This window comes from Lepidochelys kempii, chromosome 10 (assembly GCF_965140285.1).
Source record: "Lepidochelys kempii isolate rLepKem1 chromosome 10, rLepKem1.hap1, whole genome shotgun sequence".
Lineage (NCBI taxonomy): Eukaryota > Metazoa > Chordata > Testudines > Cheloniidae > Lepidochelys > Lepidochelys kempii.
The window spans coordinates 61,558,172-61,570,227 of record NC_136389.1 but is presented as its reverse complement, the minus strand read 5'-3'; the positions used below and the strand labels follow the sequence as shown (position 1 = coordinate 61,570,227).

The 12,056-nt window shown below is 38.6% G+C and overlaps 1 protein-coding gene across 7 annotated transcripts in view; it reads right to left on the bottom strand.

The window, feature by feature from the left end:
• Positions 1 to 12,056, bottom strand: part of WDR72 (WD repeat domain 72) — a 218,629-nt gene that overhangs the window by 161,651 nt on the left and 44,922 nt on the right. For all 7 annotated transcript variants that reach the window (XR_012153995.2, XM_073303832.2, XM_073303831.2 and 4 more), the window contains one exon: positions 1,432 to 1,637. Coding sequence is in view for 6 of the 7 variants with exons in the window: in XM_073303832.2 (XP_073159933.1) it covers positions 1,432 to 1,637 (206 nt within the window). In the remaining variant the exon portion in view is untranslated. The remainder of the gene's footprint in view (positions 1 to 1,431; positions 1,638 to 12,056) is intronic.

Here is a 12,056-nt window from a genome sequence, read left to right as displayed (position 1 = left end):
GTGGACAACAGAAATGCAATTTATTGCTGACCATCAAAAATAAACTGTGAAAAAATGGGACACTACAGAACTGATAAGTGATTGCTTAAGAAACATGTTTATAGAACTACTGTACTATTTCATCTCCATCAGCTCTGAATAATAAAGCTATCAAATGATCATATATTGCAATCAGCCACAATGTGCTAGTTAAGATACCCATTTCATAATCAGCTCAAAATCACGGTTTTTTATACAAGGGACAGTAATTTTTCTTCTGACCACTCAGTTAAATTTACTAAGTTAAAATGCATTAGAAAAAAAAATCAAGCTTCACTGTTAATTCCTAATACTACTTGTTTCTGTTTTATTTATTCTAAAAATAATGTAGGAAAAAGCCATTCTTTCTGATAATACAATAGTGAGAATCAGATTCTGTGTCAATAGCCTACTAGTGCACCATCTGCCCTGCAAGATGCTCAGCAGGATTATGCTCTAATAAGACTTTTCAGCAAATGGCACCAAAAGGAACTTTAGACATCAGACTGAGGTCAGTCAAAGGTCAAAGATAAATACAATGAGTTTGCCAGGCACCAGTCTAAACTGAACTGTACATTTAAATGTATAAGTATATTAAATAAAAAGTCCAAAAAATTAATGAGATAGGCCCTGATTCTGCTGTCCTTTTTCAGACAGAACTTCCCAGTTATGGACAAAAGGTTTCCAGGCACTGCAAGTCATAAAGACAGGAAGTTCAGCAGAAGTACGGAGACCATTTGGCTGTCTATTTTCCATATATTGTGTGTTCCTCTTCCTGCCCACTATTGAGGAACACATTTTCGGTCTACATTCATTGGTGAGGAGTAGCAGTTATGACCTGCTCTGTTCTACTGTCAAGAATGGAATTCCCAAAGTCCATTATTTTTTTTAAAAAAGTCATGACCATGAACACTCACCACACACAGAGGCCTTGTATTTAGGATACTATATGTGAAGAATGCAGTGAATACACATTCATTGTGATGGGCAGATGGTACTGGAAAAAGATATGCATAAAATCTCTGTTCAACTTCCTGAAACACCTGAGAAGGGGTGTTCTGGAACAAGTGACAATAGGAATGTATGGGAGCAGAACTATAGTGAGAGTCATCCTATCATGATGTGAAAGGGAAAGTAGTGTGCAGACACTGGGCCTCTGTGCAAGTGCCCTTGCCCTCTGTGGGTTTTCCCCATGGGTGAAAGTGGGTTTCACCCCTCTCTGTTCTGTGAGTTGGGGCTAATGCCACCACCTCCTTCCCCCATACCCTTCACTATTAAAATATGAAGGAAACTTCACAACAAATCTTGAGTTTCCTGGTCCCTTCTTGGATTCTTTCCCACAGAGAGAGATGGTGCAGTCATTTGGACCACTATCAGTTTCTACCAACTAATATTCTACTCATTCACTCTTACCTTTGCTGAAGATTTTTCTGTGTGGGTAAGATTGTGGGACACTGTGCCACGTTTGTAAGTGCTGGAGGATTTGTATCCTGCATTTTTATGCTTTTGTGTATCTTGAGAGACTGGAAGTATAGAATCAGTCACTAAATACTCTGAATCTTCACAGGAAGTAAGAATTGCTTTTGCCATTTCATCTGTTTCATGTCGTTCTAGAGTCCCTAGGAAACAGAATAGAAGAGCTTGTGAAGTTTTTAAAAATGAAGTGTTATTTTAGATAAAAATTACAGCAGATTTTCAGCAATCACATTAGTTATTAATAGAATACACTAACTTTTATTTTGCCCTAATTTAACGAGATATAAATTTATTCTCAAAAATCTTTGCTGCAACTTTGTCAGGCACAGAATGTATGGAACTTATTATGTATTGTACAATGTATGAAAGCATTTTGAAGGCCTTTTCAAAGCATGCACTATATAAAACTGGAGAGAAAAATATTATTTGCCTTACTGTGTTCAAAACATTTCATTCTACCTTTCACTTTACACAGTGAGATCAATGTGTCATGTGTTATTCTTTAACAACAAAACCTGTATTTACTATATTTATTATGAACCTTGTAATCAATAATAAACACTTATGGCATATTTTAGTGCTGTCCTCTAGTGTTCTAGGTTACAAACAACAAGAGGAATCTATAAACTTTTCTTCCAGATTCCCAAGTAACTTCTTTTCTCTATATTCGACTTTTTAATTCATAAACATTACTAGTTGAAAAAGTGGTGTTATAGTCAGGATTATGACAGTTTGGATCCAGAGATTTGGCTTTAATATTACTATCTGCATGGCTCAAGGGAATCTGGCTCAGTGCCTGGATTGTTATAACTGGAAGCAGAGATTGACAAGAATTCTGTTTCCCCAGATGATACATATTCTTTGTCTCTTCTCTTGCCTTTTCTTTCTTGTGTTTTTCCTTAATCTTATTTTCCATTTTCCTCTTTATTCTCACTTTATTTCTACCCACAATCCCTTCTGGCTAGAGTATTAACCATTAAAACTCAACATTTGCCTGCTCTAACCACAGTTACCATCGGTATTTTCTTCTTTAAGCTTAAGGAAAACCTGCAGTCATCTCAGATACCACTGTGTGGCACCTATAAATGATTATTTCTTAAAGGTGACCACTTAATTTACTATTACCTCCTTTCCCATTTTATTCTTCCAATTGATAATTGCCTAGATTATACAAATAGATGGAACATTGTCAGGAACCAGAGATGATACAAGAGAATAAAAGCTTTGCATGGTATCTTGGACCACTAATGGTATTGATATTGGTAACCTTATTCACACATATGCCTCTACTGATTTCAGATCAATTAGATGGCTCACATGTGTTAGGTAAGTGATATTTGGCTTTTAATATATTTTTAAGTTAGGTCCAAAAAAAACCCCCAAAATGCCTCAACTATCTAAAAGGGCTGGACTTTGACTTTAATTACACACCTAGAGGACTAAAAATCCCCTTTATAGCCATACACGTGATACTCAGACCATGAGTCCAGGCATGCAAAAGTAATTGGACATTGATCAAATTGTGAACTATTTGCACACACAGAAAAAATGGCGGTATTGGCACCAAATATTCAGATTCATTGTCTGGCTGCATTGTGCTACTCCTTTGGCATTAAAGCATCATAGACCTGGCATATTGGGACAAGTAAGCCTGATTTACTGCTGCTTTGCATTGCCAGAGCAGCATAATGCAGGCGCTGTGAATCTGTAAATTTGGCTCATTATTTGCAACACATAATTCAACCAGCTTTCGTATGCAAAATAAATTTTAAAACCTCACAAATAAACAAAAAATAACATGAGTATTCATGACCTAAAGAGGCTTGTTATATTTCTATGATTGTACTTTTTTTGTGAGCTGTACTAAGTATATGTTTAAACTGATCTTGGATAAAAATTGACTTGTTCTAAATGCAAATTATATTATATAGTATTTACATAAGTAGTTTAAACTAAGGTTCTTGTATATGCCACGTATTTCCCATCTAAGCAGAAATCACAAGAAATACTGATAGAAATTGCAAGTTTCCAATAAATGTCAGAGATGAAGGACATAAGGTATTTTAAAAGTACTAACCATTTGATGTGAAATGGTTTTTGTTTCTGGGTCTGAATTTTTTGTAGCCTGCAGTTATCCAACACAAATTTTCTCTTTCACTGCTACCAAATAAAAGTATGTAACACAGACGTCCTATCAGTAACAGCTGGTAAAAAAAATATTGGACAGGGATTGAGGGATCTCATAAGGTGTTTTTAAAAAAACTAAATTCATTTTGTCTGAAATTTTATTTCTTTGAAAACCCACCCTCCCCTTTCATCAAATATAATATCTTCTCCATGTCTTAGATTGGCCAATGGAGCCTTTCTTTAAATTCCAGGCAATGGGAAGTCAAAGGCCTGATTCTGCTCTCCTCTCAGTATGACTCCATTGATTTCAGTGGGGTTACTACCAATACAGATCAGTCTCAGGCGCAATAATTTATTTTCAAAAGTAAGTAGTTAAGTCCCTTCCCACAAGCTGCCAAAGCCAGAGTCCATCACGGGTACTGGTTATCTAGCTCAGCAAGGATGGCAACGTTCCCAAGATCCAGGATAAGAACAGCCCAATGATCAGGCTATGTACGAACACCTCAAGCTAAGCTGTCTGTTCAATTATGTGCTCACGTGGGTCCCATCACTGTAGAGTCCGAGCACTTCTCAAACATTAATGCATTCATCTTCACAACACCCTGAGACGTAGGGAATTCTCTCTTACTCAGTATCGAAAGGCTGCCTCCTGCCTCCAACCAGGCCAGAAGGCCAGCCTCCATTGCCCACTTGTTACATTTTCAAAACAATCACCTTCACACTTTCTCCCATGTTGCTCATCACACTTGGGAGGAGCTCCCTGTAAACATCCACAGACTCACTCATTATCGTCTGTCAAATTTCTCCTTAAAACTCTCCTCTGCCATAAAGCCAACAAAAAAGTGGACAACCCTTAGGCCTCTGGTGCAGGGAGACCATGGTTTACCATGCTGACCAATATTTGTCTGATTGTTGCCTGGTATTCCCCCATCAGTCAGTCTGCCTCCATTGGTTAAATTTTGTCTTGTACTTAGATTACAAGCTCTTTGGGGCAGGACCTGTCTTTTGTTCTGTGTTTGTTCTGCACCTAGCACAATGGGATCCTGGTCCATGACTGGGACTCCAAGGCATTATAACAATTAATATATCCGCATCGCCCCATTTTACAAATGGGGAACTGAGGCCCAGAGTGTGTCACATTAAGGGTAAAATTTACAAAGGGATTTAGATGCCCAAAGATGCAGACAGATGCCAAGTGGAATTTACAAAAGCACATTCGCAGGTTGGATACCTATTTCCCATTGAAATCAGCTCCTCTGGAATGAACTTGCCCCCTGTAAGCCTCATGTGCTGCTCTTGCCCACCTGTTTGCCCTTGCCGCTCAATCTTTTGCTCCTACTTCTATCTCCCCTAGAGGTGCCTTCCGTTTCCTCCTCCAGCTCCACCCCACAATGTGCTGCTGCCTCCCTCATCCCCCATCCCACACTTTTCCCCAGGACTCAGCTCCCCACTTATCACAGGAGTCTTCAGAAGGGGGCACCAGAAATGACCTATCCTACTGCCTTCAGCCTCCCCCTACCCAGAACAGCCCAGCTCTGGACCCACAGGCAGACTGCCCAGGAATTGTTTCACCCCCATGGAAAGACCTTGATCATGGTAAAACCCTTCTCACTGGGGTGAAATTTCCCCTGGGCCAGCAGGTCCAGAAGTAGAGCTAGGCTGTGCTGGTTGAGTGGAGGCTGCATCCCTGTACCTGAAGATGGGGTGGGAGGAGAAAAAACTCCATAGGAGGAAACAGGGGTAGCAGCTTATCACTTATTGAGAGAGAACCAAGGGTGTTGTGGGAAACTTGAAGGGCCCATGTGGGAGCCAATTACTTGAAGAATTGGGACACTGGGAGTTTTTTGCCCAGAGAAAGGAGAGATAGATATAAGAGCTAACAGGCAGGAAAGTGAGGCTTCCACTTAATGCTGGGAAAACTCATCCTTCTCCTGGGTTCTACCTATGAAATCTAGAGCCTATGGTCATATGTCCTTTCCCTCTTGTTGCCTGGGGGCTGGCCTGGGGGATGTGACAGCTGAATTGCCCTTGAGCATGATGGGATGTGTGTGTGCGCACGAGTGTGTATGGAGTAGAGGGATATGTATGTAGAATGAATATAGTTGTGATGTTGCACTCCATATGTTTTATGGAAATATGTTTATAAGTGTGAATATGATGTAACTGGAATATGCTTTATGCAAAAGGTCTCTTGTAAGGTATCATTACAAAGCTTATAATCTACTATGTGTTCATCCTATTTGTATGATTGTATCATTCTTGTAGCTGAAGCTAGAAATATGAAGTATTACTCTCAAGTCCTATTGTAACTATGCAAAGTGTGGGCCATTAATGGTGGCTTGGAATCTTGATTGCTCCCATTAACTAGGACAATTGGTAGTAAAAGGCTCTGTTTACTTGTAAGCCTTCCTGTATACCTGTGTGCCAGCCAGCGGGTAATGAGGTCTTACAGGACATGTGACCACATCACCTGGTACTGGAATCCATCTTAAACCTGGTGCTTTTCCATTTAGAAGGAGGTTTGGAGACCCGGAGAGACAAAAGGTTCCCACCTTCTGCCAAAGCTATAAAAGGGGGTGGAACAGAACAAAGGGAGCTGCAGTTATGAGAAAACCATTAGTTACCACCTGAGCTGGAACTAACAAGAACTGTACCAGGGGAAAGGATTGGGCCCAGACAAGGAAGGAGTCTAGTTTGTGAAAGAAGCTTATTGGAACATCTCTGAGGGTGAAATTTTCCTGTATTTGGTTTCTTAACGTATTAGGCTTAGACTTGTGTTTTGTTTTACTTTGCTTGGTAACTTACTTTGTTCTGTCTGTTATTACTTAAAATCATTTAAATCCTACTTTTTATACTTAATAAAATCACTTTTGTTTATTAGTAAACCCAAAGTAAGTGATTAATACCTTGGGGAGCAAACAGCTGTGCATCTCTCTCTATCAATGTTATAGAGGGTGGACAATTCATGAGTTTACCCTGTATAAGCTTTATATAGAGTAAAACGGATTTATTTGGGGTTTGGATCCCATTGGGAGCTGGGTGTCTGGGGGCTGGAGAATGCAGAGAATAGGTCTTCCTGGAGACCACAAGTTCCTTGGCTTGGACAGAAGATGACACTGCCCTTTTTTTCTGACACTCAGGAATTTGTCAAAGCTCCAGTAGCTTTTACTACTCTATATCACTAAATACTTATTGAACTATGTCACAATCAAATTTACACAGCCAGATAACCATTTAAATTATCTACTGCAAGCTAGGGACTGAATTCAGGTTTGCAAGCAAAAAACATGGTATATCATGAAAACTGCAAAAGAATGGCAAATTTTAACAAAATGGCTGTCAGAACTTATGTGATTCCACAAAGAATCAGGTACTGTATATTCACATTTATGAGCTATTTTGAGTTGCTCATATTTTCAACATATGCTAATAGGTTGTTTGTTTTTTAACATATACTAGTCAGTTTTCTCTTTTTGAAATGGATTCAAGCATAGTATAAAATATGCAGAGGAACTGCATTAAGTCGTTAACTTTCCATCTTCTTCCTGCACTTTATCTTTTGTGTTGTATTTCACCTCTACAACAGTTTGACTTTCTGGGCTAAACTGCTTTCTTAAAGAATGACTATCTATAGCAGAAAAAATGAAATTGTTTAATGTTGCATTGCGTCTTCCCAGAACTCTAGTGCTCTGGGCCCAAGAAGTTATCTTGTATTGGTTCAATAATGCAAAACTGTGCTAACTACCTCCCTGCAGGTTTTTCCTTCTCTACAAAGAAGCACAGCTCTTAAAACACACACTCTTACCAACCAAGCATGACAAAAATCAAGACCTCACCCCACATGGTTTCTGACCTGACTATTAATGTTGAAGGTCAAACCACTACCCTTGAAGAACAGAACGGCTAAATCACTAGAGCCTTTTTCAAATATGAAAAACTCCCTTCAGGGGAGATGTAAGCCTTTCAGCCCTCAATTAACTCCTCCTAGTGATGCAACAGGACACTTAACAGTATTTGAGCCATAGCTTTATCAGCTGTTAATTACTTATTTGGTATGCTACAATAGATGATAAAGTTCCATGTGATATGATGTAGAAATATCATAGTTTTGGATTCTGATGTTAAAATTCATAGGCGATATGGATGAAAATAAAGCGTGTCTTGTCTTTTTGTGTGGGCCAGCAGATTCTTAAGCAAATTTTGTTGAGGGCATTTATGGAGATCATTTGAATGAAAACTTCATCTTTAACATTAAAATAAATCTTTCAATAGGTTATACACATAATGTAGTTACTAATTTTACATTGTTTCTATGATCCTCAAATGAGATGATTGGAGGAAGAGGGCAGTGAGTGTGTGAGAGGGACTCTGACTTCTTAAATTTTGAATCCTGGGGATAGCTGAACTAAAATTAAAGAGGTGGAGAAATTTTACACAAACTAGAGAGTGGTTTAGAAAAAAGATCAGTATTTGCCATATCTCATTTTATTTGAAAATACTAGCATCTATTTGAAAACGTTACATGACCAAAGCTATTAATATATTCTTCTCTAAGACAAAACATAACACTAAAGAGTTACTTTATAACAAATTTAGATCTTTGTTTATTATCCAAAAATCTGTAATCAGAGTTCACTAAAACAACTGGATATCCATTTCAATCAAGTAACATCTATCATGGAACTTGGCCACTTGGCACTTTTGAAGATTTATCATTTATCATCAGTTACAGATGAAGTTCATTGCCTTGTTCACATGAACTGCATAGAGATCGACCTGGTGCCCCTTCCTAACAAAACCATTTCACAGTTACTGCATCTTACTCCAGCAAATATATAAATTGACTTGGATTTCTGACCAGGGGCATGGGACCCTAGAGGTATCAAACTTAGTTAACTAGAAAAAGTATTTTAAATGAACTTTATACAAACTATATGAACTATGAATAGATATTTTGCTTCCAAATGTGTTTTATTGCAGCATGTAAAGTAGCTAGAAAAAAGAACATGTAATTTTTATATATATATATATTCCATTAAAAAGCTACCAGATACATTAAGCAACTCACAACTGAGCTTTGTAGCAGCCCAGACCTTTAGGCTATACAGAATGCATTTAAAAAAAGGCTGTGACCACTATGACCTTGACCCTAGCTACACCATAGCCCCCAGCATTTAAAAAGCAACTGCAGGATTTATCAGCTAGGCCATACTCTCCCACTCAAATCTAATTCTGACCGATGACCTGAAGGGAGACAGAGAGGGGGAGAGAGGGAAAATGAAAAAAAAAAAAAAAAAGAGAAAGAGAGAGAGAGACCGAGGGAGACTGTAAATTACTAAAATTTGCAAGGACAAAAGGGTCACAGTGATGGAATTATAATTGCATTTGACAATTACCTAGGCATAGAAATATAGTCAATTAATAGGTGGGTTTACCTTGATATACTGCTGAGACTTTCATTAATATCTCCCAAATTATTTCCTCATGGGCACTGGAAGAGATCTTAAACTTGGTTTTATAAGGGTTTTAATTGCTAACTTCTCTCTAAATCTAGATAGATTGTCAATCTAGTTAAATGGGGATTGCTTTATGAAAAGCTACATCATCACCATTTTTATTAGTCAGAGGATTGGTCAGGTTAACGATACTATTATTTTTGAGAAAATATTTTTGAAGACTGCTATAAAGAAGTGACTACTGGATTAAAAAGAAATAATTTCACTTTCAAGTTTTCCTGAAATGTATTCCACTCACTTCCAGATACTTTGCTAAAGAATCGGCTTCAACTCAGTGCATGTGAATGATGTACCTACATTTTAAATCACTAGTTTATTTCATTTATCTCTTCCTGTTATTTGTCTCAAAACCATAAACAACTGGGAAAATTCCTAATCCAATACCCACTGAAATGAACAGCAGTCCTTCCATTCACTTCAGTGGGCACTGAATAAGGCAATGGGAGTGTAATTTGGTCAACCATGGGAGGAAGCATCAGGCAAAAGTCAGTCCTTCTTCCTATCTGCTGAGTTGCCTGGAGATGGACTGATGGATTTGTAATTGGCCCATGCCACACCCCTTTCAGAGGAGATATGGTGCCACCAGCGGCCGGGAGTGCATTTACACTTCTTGGAGCAAAGATCCTCCTATATACTCACCCCCCCCCCCAAATGGTGTTGGGTTTTGTGATAGAACAACTATATTTGAGATCCTGGATAGAATGAGGTTGCCATTTCAACTGTGCTTGATGGCATACTCAGGACTACAGCCAACACCACAGGAATTTTCCCCACACTGCAAACTAGTCTGACAGCTGAGTTTTTTCACCCTCATTGGAGTCAGCCATATACTAACTAGTGGGCTAGAGGGCCACATTTTGTTGATTATATTCTATCCCCCGCTCACCCCCCAGTTATTTTGAGGTTCTTACATAGTTTCTTTTACATCTGGTTGAAATTCCCATCCCACAGGAAATTCCAGTATGGCAAAATGCATTTTCATACTGAACTGCGATAGAAAGTCAAAAATGAAAAAAATTCACAAAATGATGAGTTAAAACTATTTCAATTTGGAAACGTTGAACTGTTTCGTTTTGTCATTTCTGAACAAAACGTTTCTGCATTCCCACACTGAAACATTTTGATACGTTTCAACAAACCAAAATGTTTAATTTGGGTTAACCCGAAACAAAACATTTTGATTTTTTTTCTGGAAAAAAGAATCCGTATATTGGTAAAAAATTATATTTCGTATTATTCAAGCTCAGGTATCCCCACACCAGTTACTTGAGAGCAAAATTGTCCAATGCAAACACCTCATTAAACAATGTAAATAACAGATTCTAGACAGACTGGGACCCTGGAGGCCTGTGACTGTTAGGATTTAGCCTCAAACCAAAATGCCACAATCAGACGTTTCCTTGGGGCTATGAAGAACTGAGCACTATTAAGGGCCTCTATTCTCTGCATGATCATAAAAGTTGTTCTTGTGGTCTGCCACCTGCTGCACTGAATGCCCAGTGGCTGCCACACTTGTGTTCGGGTTGGGATAAGGTATAGCCTCAGCACTAAAGCTGTATTATAAGAACTCCTACTCCATGACATTGCAAATGATAAACAGAAACTAGAGCAGCTCAGGAATTTGCCATCAGTGGAGAAACTGCATTTTTCCCCTGAAAAAGATATTGGTGATGTGCAGGCAGGGACTCTTCCTCCCGGCGAAAGGGAAGTTTGGGATGATGCCATTGAAGGAGGTAATTCCCTCTCTGCACAGCACTAATTCATCCTCACCAGAGGTGACATACAAATATTTTGGAAAAGCATTTCTTGTCCCTTATAGTGAACTAAATTGTGTCATAAAACACATTTCTAACAAGTAAACAAGATCCAGAAAAGGACATTTCTTGTTCCACTAATGGCCTGCACCCCGATTCCCACTCTTCTGATTATACAAATTGTGCACTATGCTGTACTGTCAAAATATACAGAGAATATTTGTCAGGAACAAAATACAAACTTTTATAGCAAAGTGCAGCTTAATACCAGTTTATTGCTTCAAAAGTTGGTTAGGATAAGCTTAAAATGGGAGGACAAACGAGAAGATTCCCCAGCTCCAAGCACACACACATATCCACCATCTGCAACCACACCCCCTTCTGGTACACATGGTTTCTCACACATAACTGCCTGAAAAAAAAAATCTTGAATATAGTGTTTGAAAATGTTCCAACCGTTTGCCGGCCAATATGATAAAACGTTTTAACTAAGCTAGCACTAGGATATTTGTGAAATAGAAAAGCTTTTACATTACAGTATATATTTTCAAAGGTAGCACTAACATTTGCAGAAAATATTTCTACATTTCACAGCATCCTTTTTTCGGTTCTTATATAATAACACGCTTTATGTTTTGTTATGATCACAGAAATATATTTTATTATAAGCGGAGCTGATAGTGGCACCTGTACTTTAGTGGCACCTGCCCAATTTGTCTCTTAAAAAAATAAAAACCACAAACAAAAAGAACCTGTTTGCGGTTGCTTTTACAACTTTGCCAAATTTTAACCCTCGGGCTGAAATTTTCCATGCCAGATGTCTACCTTGGGCTGACTATTCTTAGAAACTCTGCAAAAATGGGTCACATTAGGGAAAAAGACATGGTTTTGCCCATGTTAAAAAAAATTGTACAACTGTTCTATTGAGAAGCTCTAGTGTCTCCAGGCTCTGGAGCAGCAACTTGAACTTGGAGCAACTTGGCAGGCAACAAAAATTATTAGGAGGCTGGAGCACATGATTTATGAGGAGAGGCTGAGGGGACTGGGATTATTTAGTCTGCAGAAGAGAAGAATGAGGGGGGATTTGATAGCTGCTTTCAACTACCTGAAAGGGGGTTCCAAAGAGGATGGATCTAGGCTGTTCTCAGTGGTAGCAGATGACAGA